The sequence below is a fragment of the Coffea arabica genome, chromosome 3c (genome assembly GCF_036785885.1).
Source record: "Coffea arabica cultivar ET-39 chromosome 3c, Coffea Arabica ET-39 HiFi, whole genome shotgun sequence".
Classification (NCBI taxonomy): Eukaryota; Viridiplantae; Streptophyta; class Magnoliopsida; order Gentianales; family Rubiaceae; genus Coffea; species Coffea arabica.
This window is the reverse complement of record NC_092314.1, coordinates 4,020,909-4,037,714: the sequence shown is the minus strand read 5'-3', so window position 1 is coordinate 4,037,714 and position 16,806 is coordinate 4,020,909. Positions and strand designations below refer to the sequence as shown.

General features: G+C 36.5%; 1 protein-coding gene and 1 long non-coding RNA gene across 2 annotated transcripts; one reads left to right on the top strand and one right to left on the bottom strand.

Moving 5' to 3' along the window:
• The first annotated feature begins 8,587 nt into the window (after window positions 1-8,587).
• LOC140037556 (uncharacterized) lies at window positions 8,588-12,367 on the top strand. Its single transcript, XM_072081937.1, has 6 exons — window positions 8,588-9,269; window positions 10,051-10,216; window positions 10,976-11,152; window positions 11,264-11,347; window positions 11,500-11,581; window positions 11,663-12,367. The coding sequence occupies exons 1-6, from the start codon at window positions 8,863-8,865 to the stop codon at window positions 12,106-12,108; spliced, it is 1,362 nt and encodes a 453-aa protein (XP_071938038.1). The 5' UTR covers window positions 8,588-8,862; the 3' UTR covers window positions 12,109-12,367.
• Window positions 12,368-12,649: 282 nt separating this feature from the next.
• On the bottom strand, window positions 12,650-13,082 carry LOC140037557 (uncharacterized). The gene is made up of 2 exons (XR_011841464.1): window positions 12,985-13,082; window positions 12,650-12,840 (listed from the first exon to the last, which is right to left on the bottom strand). It is a non-coding gene; the product is annotated as an uncharacterized lncRNA (long non-coding RNA).
• Window positions 13,083-16,806: the final 3,724 nt, after the last annotated feature.

Genomic DNA, 16,806 nt, shown 5'->3' with positions numbered 1-16,806 from the left:
TGTTTATAAGTTTTATAAGTGCAAGGAATTGCATTCACAAGTAAGGAGTGGCAAGTTCGTGTGCAGCTAATCGAGGGGATATCTGATGCCACTGTTTTTCATGTTTTAATTTAGTCAGAACTGCTGTACAATTTTTGCAACATTGCGTTATGATGTTCTTCCTTTCCCCAACCCAAAATTCCCAAAAGAGTGCAGAAAGAAAGCTAAATAGAATTTGCCGATTCCAAAAAGGAAGGTTGTCCGGTTGGTTACAAGTGTTACACAGCACTTACTGATGGTTGCTTCTCAAGTCTATATTCAATGATGGATATAAAGTTACAGGCAATGGGGACCCCCATTAAGATGTGCTCTTGTTGTGCTGGAACCTTTGCTCAGTGCAATTGTGGAGACGCTAATTATATAAAGTTTGCAAACAAAAGAATAGATTCCAACAGAGCTTAAAGTGCCTCAAGTTGAAGTGTTGTAAATATTCAGCAAAAATATGACTTTTTAAGGGGAACATCCTTGATATTCTCCAGTATTCCCGAACATAAAAGGCTACTGTCTTTTGATGATATACCTTGGGTTGTTGAATTTGGTTGCATGTTAATTCTAGTTGAGTTACGTATACGTACTACATATCTTGGGGATTATGAATATGACCATGAAGGTTGACCAAGCATTTCACAGTCTCTTTAGAAAGCCATTCTTCCTCAAAAAAATTTTCTACACTTCGTATATGTATTTTTCAATCGTCTTGTATCTCTTTTTTTTTTTTTTTTTTCAATACGGAAAGCATCCAGTTTTATCAGGCTAATCTTCCCACGCCTGTGCACCCCTCCAAGGATACACAAACGGTAGAGAGGTGATTCGAACATACGGTCTCGGAACCTAACTAAACTATCGCGAGACCATCCGAGCCAACTCCAAGGGACTCGAATGTATTTCACATGTATCAAATCATTGTAGTACTTTTTTCTACGAAAACTCCGAGAAACAGCGATTCAAACGGGTTCCAAGTTGTTTTGCTTGGTGCGAATTATTTGCTCACAAGTCGTCTTGGGAGACTTTATAATTGAGTTTGATGGTGTGATCCAGTCATAAGACATGCTGGCATCGAGAGTAATCCAAATTCCAGAAATTCTGTTGGATGGTTCCACATGTAAGCCCTTGTACGTTACAATAATGTCAAACCCTTACGGTAAAAGTACATGTATTATTAGTCTGCAAGTCCAAACTCCAAAGTCAGATGTTTGTCCTCCTATCTACAAAGCAAAAGCATATTAAGTCTCCAAACAATATTGTTGAAAATTACTATAAAGTTATTTATGGATTGACTTTTGTCATAATCAATTAGGTTTATTGGATAATGCACAAATGCTCGAGTCAATGTCACATGAATTGCAGTACCATGGAAAAAAGTCCAAACCCAACTCTTGGTTTTTCTAGCGGGATATAGATTCAGTACTATTTTGTGTGATTCCATCAAGTCATTTCATTGTAGATATTTAAATTTTTGACATACAAATACGTCATAATGTTACATTAAATCAATGTCAAATATTTTATTTACGTGTATCACTTTTACGATAATCGAATCGGACCGTACCAAACCCCAACCGCGCTGGCCCCTCTCACGTTCCGGACGGTGGCTTGTTGGCAAGGAGGGGTGAAGATGAGCTGGGATGAGGGATGGAATTAGCTTTTCCTTCCTGGGGAATTTGGACTGAAAATAGCAGTCTTGAAACTATTTTTTTTTCTCCGCTAGGTATTCTTGGTTTGCCCCATGAATGACAATAGGCCTTTTCCTTGTCTACTCATAGCCTTGGTAAAGTATGTATTTCATTGGCATTGTTAAAAATATCTGAAGCCAGAAGTCAACATTTTTTTTTTCTTTCTGTACAAGGCTAGCTCTAATAGTCTGTTTGTTCAATATTTCAACATGGGCATTGGTGACTTTCCTCAGCTTCACTATATTTTCTGTACATATTTCTTTGATTTAAACGTGTTGTAAATTATTGATCACATAATTCTAATAGCAACAAAAAAGCGTCGGCAGTATAATAATGATCAATTTTGGCTGGCATTTCTGTGCAGTCTGATTTGTGATGGCTAAATTTGATTATGGCCCTATACGACAAACGTGTATATGACTTCTTTCACAGAAATGCTTTTTTTTTTTTTTAATAAATAGTAGTGTGCCCACTTATTTTCAATCATTTTTTTTGGTCTGTCAAAGTTAATTGAGCACAGTGAAAAATAATCTAATACAGTTAATATTGTCACTTAGGAACACTTTTTTCTTCTCTCTCAACTTTTGTGTCTCACTCCCATTTCCCAAATCTTTTTTTAACTTTGTTGGTCCTGCTCAGCCAAGCTTTAATTAGCCAAACTTTTGTATTCTTTCAATTGAAGCTTGGAATCACATAATTTGCACAAAACCTTTATTGATAAAGATCCACTTCTCCTTTCCTCCAATTTCTACTCCAAAAAAGTACTCAAAATTTATTAATGCCTTATAGTGGTAGAATCCATAGGAACTATAGCAAGAATTGATGCATTCTTTTTTTTTTCTTTTTTTTTTTTACCAATTGAAGTTGTTAGGAAATTAAACATATGCCTCAACGCTATAGGATAGAGAAAGTAGAGTAAAGAATTTGCTAGTCCCGGCTTTGATGCCACATTTGCTTGTAAAAAGGGCTTCTAACTTGGTCTGGCCTCCCTTCATTGACAGCCAAAAATTGTCTTGACTTGCTGCCACCCCTTAACTTGAAAATGATGCTAAAAAGTGCCCAATTTGTTTGTCTTCATTCCTCCACACCAAGTCCAACAATGTAATTACCGACTTTTATTGAATCATAGGTTGCTCAATATCAAGAGTCACACACACCACCTTATAATATAGTGTGTGTAAAGCATGGGTTGGAAGGTGTAGAAAGTGAAAAAGAAAAGAGAAAAACTGCATCTGTCTGACTTCCAAACACAACCCTCCTAAATCCTACGTATATAAGTAGTAGTACCCCGTGAATATCGAACCAAATGCATGGCCCTTTCAAAATCAAACATCTTCTTCCTTTCTGATCTCTCTCTCTCTCTTGAAATGTTGAGGGGAATGCTGTCTGGTTCGAGACCATTCATTGAAGCCAAGAAATTGGGACAGACATCATCTGATGAATGATCTCGGACCAGGCTTCATTCCCCCCAACTCAAAGCTTCTTGTTCTTGTTATAATCAAGTCAACTGAATAGCAGGCTCCTCCACGCTCTCATCTTACATATTACCTAAGTGCTATCATTGTCATCTGCGGATGTCTGCTTTGATGCAACCTCCAGCCATGTCTGCAGGTAGGCTTTGAATTTGAATCAAGCAAAAGACAATTACACACACAGATGCATACTGCATAGCTAGGGATACTAAGGTTATTAAATTCAAAGAAACGGCATCTGTTGATTGATCAGTTCTAATAATTAGAATGGAGCTTTCTTGTTTAAAAATTCGCTGCAAGCATTTTTAATGCATTTTAGAAGTGATTTGAGAAAACTTTTCAGGCACCAACTGTTTCGTCAATTTCTAACCTTGTTTGTCTGCTGTACCCAATTGATCAAGGTAGCTTTGTTGCAAGAGATTTTAAGTGTTGTGGAACAAGACTAGAGTTGTAGTGTGTTCTAGCTCAATCTACAAGTCATGCTTCATTGGTGGCAATTAATCCGTTTCTTTCTTCTTTTTTTTTTTCTTCGTTGTTCTTAGTCTCTTCTAATGCATTGTAGAAGTGACATTAAAAGGAAATTCAGTTGTTTATCAATCCACACTTTTCAGGTTTAGAATGCGTGTGGACTATTTATCAAGATAGGGAGACAGATTAGGCGCAAGGAAGTAATGTGGAAAACAGCAGTACTAGTAGTTGGTCAAGCTAAGCTAACTGATGGATGATGGCAATCCCAATCTTTCTTTTTGTTTTTTCCGTGTCTAAATGCTACTAATATAGTGCAGTTTTGCTTTCCTTAGGAAAAGAAATGGATCATAAAGAAGTGGATCGAAAATTAGCTGTAAAATGTAGGGTACATTTTCTTCTTTGAAGTGAGCTAGCCTCCACATGCAACCTTTGTCCTCGGTATCCTTTTTACATTTTTCACCTAACTCGTTGAACTCTGGCAATATGGTTCGTGTGAATATATGACTAAAGAGAAAATAAACTAACCAATAATATTGGAAAAGCTAACAAAGTTAGGTTTCATCTTTTCAGGGTTTGAATCTTTATCCATCTGGACTTAGGACTTTGCTTGCAGACGGTAACAAAGAATATGAGTCAAGCAAGATCCCTTTAATTCACTTTATCTTTGCATGAGATTAGAGCAGTGAAAGAAATCCTAACGGATTTCCAATCAATCAAAGGTGTCTTTGAATTTTTACCTTAAGACAGCCATCATAGCAATCCCTCTAGCCTTGTCCCCAATCTAATCCTTTTACTACAACGTGGGACATAAGTACATGAAAATCCTACATTACCATGTGGGTTTGTTCAAGACATTTCTAGCCATTGGCCCCTCCCTTCCTGCTACCGTGCGGTTCAGATTCTAAGCCCTGGGGTCACATCCACTTGTTACATAACATTAATTCTTGCGTGTTTTTCAGTTCTTGACCTGAAACTTGGTAACACCTGGCGTTGCTTCGATGTTGCACGAAGACTGGAATAGATTGCCTTGTGAATCTAATCATGATCAGAATATTGATATGTGAACGATGCCAAGTTTGATTGACCTGAATTTGGTAGTCACATCTAGGACTTCAGATTAATGTTTAATATTTGCTCGAGGCATGTCTTGACAGATGCATAGTTGCCGGGCGGAAAAAAAACAAAAAAAAAACACTGTAGAAATCTGAATACAAACCTATTAATCCAACCTTCTTGAGTGTTTTTCTTTTTTGTTTTTTCAAGAGGAGACGAGAAAGGGATAAGATTTCATGATCATCTAACTAGGTGGGATAAGTTAGATCACAGAGACGAAATTACAGTAATTTGACCCTGCATAGATAATAATGCACCATCCCTTTTCTATGAACTTATGAAGCATCCTTATTTAGGGGTAATTAGATTGCTGAAATATGAGACTGGTTAAATTAGGTAGTAGGTACAGGAAATGAAATGTCAATTTGAAGGCAATTCTAGCTAGTAGTTCTAATGTGAAGTAATCACAGAAAGATCACTAAAGTACTTTTCCATTCAACCATGGAACCCAAAATGATAGAATTCTGTAATCATTGAAACCCCCATTCAGTTGTTATGATTGCAGCTCAGATGACCGTGTTACAATCTCCATAGGAAAAGGGGCAACATGACCATCTTGATTGGAATTCTGATCATTGCAATGACGCAAAAATATGAAGTTGCCAAAACCAATGTGAATGATGGCGTTAGTCGACAAAACTTTACTTTTTATGCCTTTCTTGTTGATTGTTTTGGCAATTACTTACCCGTACAAAAAAAAAAGTAGAAATTGCTTCACCATTTTATACACACGGATACAAAGACAAACCTCTCTATATTCTTGTGTATGGCAACGAAGAAATCAATTAATGTGTACGTATGAGTGCCCAATGATTTTTGTAGATACAGTAGAAGCCTTCCCTTTAGCTCAAGACTTTTGTGCTGGTGTGAAGAATTGAATATTGATTTGAAAGGTTTCCCTAGGATAGATATTCTTGAAGTTGATTTGAAGTTTCTCAACGAACCAAATTATTGATTGAAAATTGTCCGCAACATCAACATAATCACCAAAAAAAAAAAAAAGGCAGTCTTATGTGTGCCTAAAAATTCCATTCTTTGTGTGTGTGTGTGTGTGTGTGTGTTTTGCATGAGTCAAAGTTACGTAATAGAGGTGCTTGTTCAAGAAAAGAGAAGTAGGAATAGACTAGTGGACTATGTACAAGAAAGAAAAAAAGGGGCAAAGCCGTATTATATGCTCCAATAAAAGCAATCACATTATGGAAAGATGGTTTTGTTCAAAGTTCAAACACATTGATTATGTACTTTTCCCTGACTTGACTAAACTCAAAACTCTAAAAAGCATTCAACACCAAAAATTTTGAAAAGATAAGGAAAGCCCATTTGAAGGCTTGAAAGACAAATTCCTTCACAACAAAATCTAAAAGCTGTTACGACAGCCAAAAAGCTTGATGTGTTACAACCCCTCTTGTTCTTTTTCTTTTTTTTTTTTGCTCTTTTTCTTTTTTTTTTTTTCCAATAACATATTTGCCTGCATCAGCATGATGTAGAAAATCAATTTCTCGACGAACAATTCTGATCAAATGCAAATTTTTCTCAAAAATTAATTTAATCTGAGAAGCTAACTGAGCTCTCTCTCTCTCTAACCTGCAATTCTCAAAAATTAATTTAATCTGAGAAGCTAACTGAGCTCTCTCTCTCTCTAACCTGCAATTTGCCTATACACCACAAATCTAAGAAAAAAAATTATAATGATGGTCATTAATTTCCATTAGGGTTTTGACTCATTTTGCCAAATTATAAAATATAAAAGATTCTAGTTTTCTGAAGGCCATTAAACTTAGAAGGTGTTTGTAGAAAAAAAAAAAAAACTACTTACAAATATGTTCCAATTGTAATATACCCTGTGGTGGAACATAAAAGATGGTACTATGTTATTGGTGGCAAACTTGACATTGTCCAAGCTGGTGGGACTGTACTAACTGGCAGCTAGATTGGTGATGGTCATAACCCCAATGTGGCCTTGGATAATTTTAAAGAGAAAGGCTCTGTACATAGAGAAGATTAGGTCGTTAGCGTCGGCAACCTTCTTTCTGTACATTTTTTGAAAATTGTAGAATAGCCTACAAAATTTTTGATTTTCTAGTATTGCTTGTTACCTTGAATTTTGATAATATTCCTTCTAACTTTGCATTTTGCAACTCCTCCTCGAAAGTGTTAAAATCTTTACAATTGCTCCTACAGTTCTATAAGTAAACCTTGAAACAAAATATATTACGGAAAACTACTTTGTTTTTCTAGTATATTTTATTACGTAACATTGAACTTTTTTAGACGCCTAATAATATGAATTACAAACAAAATGACTATTTCTGTGATAGTACAGTCATGCGCACGTCTTGTAGCCCTGTGCATATTTTAAAATTCTATATAATTTTATAAAATGATGAAGTTAATCACAAGCAGTAAATAATTTTTTCTAAAAAAAAATTGTAATATTAAGTAAATTAATTGACATATTTATAACAAATAATTAATTATACTAAAAATTTTTCGAACCAATACATTTTAAATTTGAGCTAATATTTATTGTGCACTGACTCCGTCGCTGCAGCAATCTGATAACCACGCGTAACTCTCGCGCATAGCTCCATTTGCTAAGTCGTGTAGCGATATCACAAATCACACGTTGTTCTCAAAAAAAAAAAAAGTATAAAACAATTTTTAAGGCAGCCTGCGCCTTAATTTTTGCGCGTGGCAAAAATTTTTATGGGCTATCCGAGCAATACGCCCTCCAGCACCCAGCCCACCAACAGCAAAATAAATAAATAAATAAATCTTGCCACGCGCAAGACCGCGGTCGAGGGCAATTTCTACCATATTTAGGATTAGGATTCTCGTGCTCGGAACAGTTAAAAGATTTGGAGGCAGATTAATTTTTGAGCTGATCACTCCAAGGGATTGATCTCACACAACCAGGTCCCTAAATTGAAATGGACAGAAGTTTTACAATTCCAATCACGGCAAATAGAGTCACAGAAAAAAAAAAAACAAAGATAAAGATGTCAAGAACAAATTTTTAGGTGTTAACATTTTTTAAAAAGTAAAGTTAATTATGAAAAGTATATACAAATACAGAAGGATTTGTATATAGGAGTTTATTAACCTAAAAACGCACTAACTTTCCATTAGTGTGTGCATTGACTTTATCTTTTTCTTACCATGTTAATGGGGTTAGGTCTATCTGAACTCGGTCCGGTCCACTCAATCGGAGAAAATAGAGGTAAGTTTTGCGTTTAACTAAGTTTGATACAATTTGGACCTAGATTTAGGCTCGAAATAAATGTGAGTCATATCTAGGTCTTATAAGGGATACTCGATTAAAGTCAAGTCCAAATAATTACCTAATTCAAGTATTTATAATGTATATATAACAATATATGAAACTATGCATATTATAACTAAAAAAATTCATAGTTTACAAATAATTATATAATAACATACGAATATTAAATATATAATTATATATTAAATTGTGAACATGGGCCGAACTTGTTTTAAGCCCTAAGCTCTAATAATGAACCTTGCATTAGTGAGTCATATTCAAGAATTGAAAATTTTTCCTTCTTGTGAATCAAATTTAAACTTACCAAAGTTTGTTCCATAGGATTTTAAAGTTACATCCCGTTTCAATTGTTATTTTTAGAAATTTTTGTATAAAAATATATTATAATAATTTGATATATATCAAATAAAATGATGATTAGAATATGTGCTTACGAAAAATATAAAAATTTTTCTCCAAAAAATGATAATTCAACAAAGGCTGCATTGGGATAAATTCCCCCTCCTATTATACTTCAGATTAATTTTGAACGAGAGAGCTCTCCTCTCTGTCAAACCAACCCCAGTTTCCTTCACGCGCCCACCACAAAACCTTATCCACACTAAAATCCAGATCAACGCTTATCTTCCGTCCACGTCATAAAACTCACCCAGTTGCCTGGACCCCACCCAACTAATTCATTTCCGATATCTTTCACCTCCGCCTTCTTCCTCCTCCTTTCTGCGCCACCGTCCAGCCATGGCTTAAATAATTCTCCCTCGCCTCAGCGTCATCCGTTTTCCGAAGAAAAATTTTCCAAAAAAATTAGGAAAAAATGGACGTTTTCAACCAAACAGTGAGGGATATGTTCAGGTCACAGACGGTATTGGAAACGTTCGTCGACGTTTTACTCTGCCTCGTTCCGATTTGGCTCGCGGTAACGATCGGACTCTTTATCGGCTGGTCGTGGAGGCCTAGGTGGACCGGACTGCTATTTCTCGGTCTCCGGTCTAAGTTCCGGTTCGCTTGGACCGTTCCTGCGGGTTTTGGCGCTCGCCAGCTTTGGTTCGCCTTCACCGCCTTCTCCGCGTTCTCGCTTACCCGTAAACTCTTGTCTAAGCTCCATGGCAGGATTAGGAAGGACTTCTCTTTGGCTTCGGCTCAGGTAGAGCAGCCGGCTGTGGATTTTCCATCGCTTTCGGCTCAGACTGTTGAGGCTAGATCTAGCAGTGATGATATCAGGTAGATTTAAAAGCAATCACTTTATTTTTTAGAATTTTGCGCATTTGACGGTAATAATTATCGTGGTAATGCATGTTGCGATTTTATTGAAGTTTTGAAATTTTTTAGCTTTTTTTCTTGATTAGGTTTATGTGTGTGCCGAATTGTGCTCTTTAAATTTGTTGTTGATTCTCTCTGTTGAACAGCATTGGAGTTGATTGATTATGTTTCTGTTCTAATTATCTGCTTAATTAGTTAATAGGTTTACTTGTGTGATCACAGTTGAAGGTTTAGTGGCATTTCAGGTCTTGAGAGGAAGAAGAAATCTTTGTTCACTAAGTTCTGTATGTGCCTATTTGTGTTTGCTTTCTTTTCATCTTCAGATAGCACTTAGTGTTGAATGGAATTAAAGAAAGATTTAGGTAATTTTATGTGCAAGTTCAGTCCTCCTTAAACATCACTTGGAAAGTTCTGGTGACATTGTTATAGATCTGTCTATCATAAATCTGAGAATCATTAGTTATCCTGTAGTGACCGCTCTACTGGTCGTGTTTATCCTGTAATGACTGCTCTATCTGTTGTAGAAGACACTCAAAATTTCAAGTTACATTCTCTTATGTTTGGATGCACAATCTCTCAGGCATACTGGCTTATCTTTACCAAATAAGGAATTGGGATCCTGTAACTACACATATCTACTATTTTTGGCTTCCTTCAACTTTTACCCTATCGTTAGTGCGTGTGCAATCTCTGACCTTGCTTAAAGAACTTTTCCATAATATTGTCTTGGTGTCTTTTGAAGGCCAACCGCTGGAACACTTGAGACAGACAAGAATGTTGTCACGGAGAATGATTTGGCACACTTGCTACATCTTCTTGATGGAAAAGATGGAGAGATGGCTTGGCAGAGTATGATGGAGCGCTCCACTCCCAACTTAGCATACCGAGCTTGGCGCTACGAGGCTGAGGTAAAATTGGATCTCAATCTAGATATATTACGTGTGTATTCCCAACTTAAACTCTTCCTCCTTAATTTTGTCCTTAGAAGTAATATTTGTTTAGTTCGTTAACACACTGAAACAGTCTGCATGAGCACCATTTGATGTCAAATTTTTCTTGTTGACTATCATCAACATTGAGCATGTTGACTACTGTCACTGGCTTTTTTAAGCGTATATCGTTGATTAATCAACGTGGTTCAAATAGATTGGACTTGTAAACTTTGTTTCCCATTGCCATTTTGCCGCTAATCTTTTGGGAAGTTTGCGGAACTCTTCAACTTTCTCTGTGATTTTGTAGATGTGACTTGGGATAGAACTAGAATGTTTTACAGTGATGAGCCAAAAAAGGGGGGAAAATGTTCCAGAAATTGGGCTGCATCTATTAGCTCAGCAAAATGGTATTCATCTGGAACAACCATGCAATAAGCTGATTCCATTGTTCTCCTTCAACCCAAAGAGAGCACCTTGCTAGTCTATGTACTGCTGATATTTGTCAACTAGCAAGAAAAACCATGGATAAAAAGATGTTGATTGCCTTGCATGGTCAATGTGTCCATACATTAGTGTTAGCATGTAATAAGTCACTTGCATCCTGAACTTTTGATGGTGTCCTACAGAAACAATGTGTTTATGTTTCTTGTGCAATTTAAAGAAAGAGTTCATACTTTTCTCCAATACATTCTTACACTGTCAAAACATTACCTGATAGCGAATCTTGTCTCTTAGACTGGCCCTGTAGTGTTTAGAAGCAAAACTGTCTTTGAAGATGCAACTCCTGATTTAGTCAGAGATTTCTTCTGGGATGATGAGTTCCGTCTTAAATGGGATCCCATGATTTTGTCTGTCGAAATCTTGGAGGAGTGCCCCCTTAATGGGACCATGATAGTACGCTGGACTAAAAAGGTTTGTTGATGATGAGGCCCATATCAGTTTTACTGCAATAATTATCATAAGTTCTCATCTGGTCAAATAGTTTCTAAACTGATGGGATTCTTCTGTGCTTCTGGTATGCAGTTTCCCTTTTTTTGCAGTGACAGAGAATATATTATTGGAAGAAGGATATGGGAAGCTGGGGGAACATACTATTGTGTAACCAAGGTATGAATTTGCATATTATTGGGGAATTCTAGTTTGCAACTTCATGCTGTTTGACGACACTATGAACTGCTGACTTATTTTTCTCATAAATTTAGCTCCATGTTGCAAATATTGGTACTTCTTCATGACACTTCTGTTCGCTGCATCACCAGGGAGTACCGCATCCAGCTGTGCCTAGAAGAGACAGACCCAGACGTGTTGATTTATACTTTTCCAGCTGGATTATTAAGCCTGGTAAGTACTGCCGGGTAACTCATACATCAGTGAGATTCATTGACCGCGTCTACTAATTTGATCTTCATGATATGGGTGTAGTGCACTCACTTAAAGGGGATGGCCAGTTGTCTGCATGTGAGGTGATGCTAGTCCACTATGAAGATATGGGGATCCCCAGGGACGTGGCTAAACTTGGTGTACGTCATGGGATGTGGGGAACTGTTAAGAAATTGCATGCTGGCTTAAGAGCATACCAGATCGCGAGGAGGTCAGAAGAATCACCATCCAGGTGTGCTCTGATGGCAAGGACCACCACAAGAATTTCTTCTGATGAGGGCGCTTACGCCTTATTAGAGCCAAATCGCAAGGAAGAAGAAAAAGCTAACAGAAGGGACATCCAGTGCCACAAGAATGACGGTGGAATTGATTGGAGGTGGGTAGCTATCGGTGGAGCGGCAGTGGCTGTTGGACTTCACACAGGCTTTATTGGAAAGGTTCTGTTAGTTGCAGCGGGCCATAGAGCTGGCAAGAGGAGAGGAAATTAGTTGCAGCAGGCCAAAGAGCTGACAGGAGGAGAGGAGAGGAAATTAGTTGTATTCCCGGAAACCGTAGGACCTTTTCCTTAAATACGCAAACGTTGTCCGGTTGCAGCTGCCTACTTTTTCGTTTTTTGGGAAGAGTTATTTGCAGCTGTTTTGTTCTTGAAAGATGTTACTGTGAATCTTGACATACGTATATCTCATCGTTGAAATGCGTGTATAGTGGCGAACAATATGTTCTATAGAAAAGAAAAGTTTAGCCGTCTTCGTCGGATTAGGGGCCGGTGCCTGCTGCGATCGCACCACACAATTAATTTCTTGATTTATCATATAAGAGTCTCCAAAAAAAAAAAAACCCGAGCCGTCCTATGCAAATTTGAATCTCCTGGGCCAGGTCTGACTGTCAACTGTAGTCTGCGGTTCCAGGTAAACAACCCGGATCCTTCTTCGTCGTAATTTTCTTGGAAAAAAGAGCCGCAGCAAAGGAACCAGATGGCCTAGCTGATCTGCAAATGATGAGCTTACAAAACACAATTTGTTCAAATGGTTGATCAGAAAAAAGAAGATTGACTGAATCTATATCAAAATGTTTCTGAATTGAGTACTCGACTCTCAAAATGCATCCGATTATTGCTTACAAAATATAATCACCACTAACAGAGATAGGGACTATTAAAAAGTACATCCCGTCATACAAGCAGAGAACAGAACAGCGCCGGACTCCAAATTTATCAGTACCTATAGAATAAAGGCCACAAATCAATGGAACATCTATGCCGTCAAAATCATCCTGCTTCCTTCAAACCTACAAGTCCGACAACTCACCTGGACACACATTAATCAGAAAAAATTTAAAAAAAAAAAATACTGAAACAGCTTTACCTTTTTCACAATCACTGGATTTGCCGCGTTGGACAATTATAAAAAAAAAAAATAAAGTGAGAAAGAGGAAAAGATTGTGGATTTTGCACAAGCCACCCAACACCACCAGTGCAGTGCGTAGCTAACAGAATCGTAGTACTAGTAGCATATATGCTGGGTTGGATGGCTTGTGCAAAACCAAAATCTCACCTCTCTAAAGCTCCCAGGAAGGGGGCGTGACGGTGATTATTATATGCTACTAAAACCCTATGTAGGGTTTACTTCTACTATATATATATATATATATATATATATATATAACTCCGACTGAATTGCAGTAGCCGAAGCAGAAGCGTCTTGACCGAAAGTGTAGAAGATTCTGGTGCCTCTTGCCTGCCTGGCAATTTATCCCCTTTTTTGGGTTGCCTTGGGCTATGGATATCTGCAATTAATAATGGGAGTGGGCACAGTGCATGCAGCACGCAGGAATATTTTACATTGGGCCGAATAAAGTGAAGACCGAAGATTAGTCCAACTAAAATTTTTAAACGGGCTCAATCATGTCAATTTGACGAATGAATGATGATGCTCCGATCATGTTGTGGAACAGATGTAATGGGTATGAATCTGACCCATCGAACTTTTGTAGTCCTGCACCAAAGTGCCAAAGAGCCAAGTGATGTAGTAGATTTATCAGCCTTAGTACACTAATTTTAGGCACGGTTTGTTTCGAGGGAATGGGACTGAAAGAAAAGGGAATCGAAGGATAAAATTTTTTATTGTTTGATTGATTTTTTAGGAGGGAGAGGAAAGGATTGGAAGGAAAAAGGGAGTGATAAGTATTAGTTATTTTTTTTATCAGTATATTTTTTGTCCAAAAGTGGGTGGAAATCGAGAGAAGGGACACCAAAATTACTTTAAAAATTTTTTTGAAATTTTCTTTATAAAAAATACCGATGATATGTTTATAAATTTAACTTTTAAACTATAAACAAAAACGTAACTAACTAACGCATAATGATTTTCTTTACCCTCTTTCCGTAATCCAAATAAGATGGATGGACTCGAATTTCCTTTACTCTCCTTTCTTTTCTTTTTCACTAGAGCTCTTTCCTTTTCTTTCCTTCTCTTTCCTTCAAAGCCAAAGTGAAACGGTGCCTACCAGAGAAAAGAATCTATGGACTCAATAGTCTTCCAAAACAAAAAAGCCTAGTCACATAACCTCTACTCTCTATACCTAGAAAGAAAAGTCATCACTTCGAAATAATAAAGCATTACTCCGTTAAAGACTTGTTTGATCAATGAATTGTTAAGACGAAATGTAAATAAAGTTTGGTACTCGTCTCTATCTCGAGCCTCTACTCTAGTCAGTTGCATCTCTTCTTTCATGCCAACTTTTGTTACCAATTCAAGGAAAATCCCAAGCCAAACAGCTAATGTTGTAAAAGATCTTTAGGTGTTTCTGATTTCCTACGAGTCTTCCGGTAATCAGGTCATAAATCATCTTTTGTCCATTAGATGGGGAACAACCACCTCTTGGATGACGGATCAGCATAAAGCTCAAAGGGTAATTGTCAGCATTGTTTAAGCTGCGATCACAACAAGCATCCAGAACTGGACATGATATTTGATGGAATGTTTTCAAAACAAGGCCTTTATGATGATGAAACACCTAAAGCAGCAAAGCTTGTCAAGCCCTTTATGATGAAAAAGAACCCTAGTTTGCGGACGCTTCTACAACATCAAATTCGTGGTTCATTTCTCCTGAGTTGTCTCCATTAGATATAGATAGATGGATAGATACAGTGCAACCCCCAACCAATTAGTTTAGTGAGTCTGGTTGTTAATATTAGTGAAAGATTGGACATTAAACTCTTAGGATAATGGGAAAATGTTGGTCCCCTCTCAGAACGGTATGTATATGTTTGAGGTGAGGATTGTGGAGCCTCCTTAAATTTCTACAGTGCCCGTAGAATTTTGATATAATCTCAAGTGTACTTTTGGAGTTTTCTTACGAAGGAAGCGAAAGAATCATTTGGTCCTCTAACTTGATTCATGAACTAATATTCTAAAAAGATATATGAACCACAAAATTTCATTTGAAGTAAGCTAAAAAAGATTTTTCATTTCAACTTGTTGATGAATATTTTTCTGCTTACAAAACTAAAAAAAGAAAAGTTGGTAAAAAATTTTAATGTTATTTTTGCCCACACTGAGAATTTTTTCTAACTCCGCCACCGTATGTTTTGACTGCATTTTCAAGGATGAGCTTAAGAAGAAAAAAGGATTCAGGAAAAAAAAAAAAAAAAAAAGACCTGCAAATTTTTCTGACATTAAGGCTTGCATTAGAAGAGAATTTCAATCTGTGTTCCAACCTTCAATTTCGACCATATTTAGTGATTTTTCTACATATAATTGTCTTGCCATTCTTTTGAGATTAGAGTAGAAAAACACAAGACAAGCTTTCCAAATTCTTGTGTTGCTCTTCGTCTTTCTTGTCAAGTTGCCAAATTGCCCATCAAAGCTTTGCAATGTGCCGTTTGCATATGTTCATGAATTATCCCCGATGGGAAGTTGTAAGCAAAATAATACTAATAACATATCACAACTGGAAAATGAAATTACTTTTTTGGCATGATTTATTTACGATAGAGTAAGGATTCTTTTCTTTTAATCCTCCTTATACTCTTTCCACCCCCAACTATCAAGGATTTGAACCATGAACCTTGAACTTGACGGTCCTCCCCTCACGAAATGTAATTCAATAGAGTAAGGATTCTTTGATATTTGTTAAAATGTGATCGAGATGTTAATTTTCGAAAAAATAAATTTAATTAAGAAAAGTGTACAAATGCAAGAGATGATAGTAATTATTAATTCGTGTGCTAGGTTGAATATGATTAAGGTGCCTTAACTAACGATCTGGATATTTGATAGAAAAAAAAAAATAACTAGAAAATACTCAATTTACCGCTGAAATTCCGGAAAAAAAACTGCTTTGCTACATATATGCCCAAGATCGCGGTTTTCCTTATTTAAAAACTGCGAGTACCCGATCCGCCCTGCATATATATATTTTTTTATTTTTATACACACATTATAAAATAATAAGTTAAAACTAAATAAGTAATTTTATTGAACAAATTACATTACAAATATGAGAGGCTATAGTTTATTTACAAGATTCATTTGTAGAGACCATGATCTTATATTTTATAGAAAAAATTTAATTAATGTGTTGAACATATATATTAAAAATTGTGCTACTTATTTCAAACTTTTATTGATTTTGAATTTTTTTAATTTTTTTCCTTTATCTTATATACTCTTCACGTGCTTGTTTCTTGGTGGGAAATCTTTTTTTAGAAAAAAAAAATTTATTAAATCTTAAATGAATGTGAAAAATATAAAATTAATTTGGTATAAATCATTTTTTTTAAAAATTAAATGATAAATGGGGCGGGACGGGTACCTGCTGGCCCGACCCTATCTCAACGGGTACCCGCTGGCTGACTCGCAAGATGTGGGTCAAGTCAGCCAAATGGTGAATGGGACGGGTGCCCGACCCGCGCCTACCCCTACTATTGGGACATGATTAATTAAAGCAGAGATGTTAATCCTGTCAAAAACAAATATTGGGACATGTCACTCTTAAAAAAAAAAAAATACTAATATAGTCTTTTTTGGGATCATGATAATTTTTTTTTTGGTCAATCGTAAACTCCAACCATAATAATCATAATCAAGATGGTCATATTTTGTTACCTTCATCCGTTCCTCTTTGTGGTTTTTTTTTTGGCTTTTTGTTACCGTGACAACAAATTAACATAAAACAAATTCAGA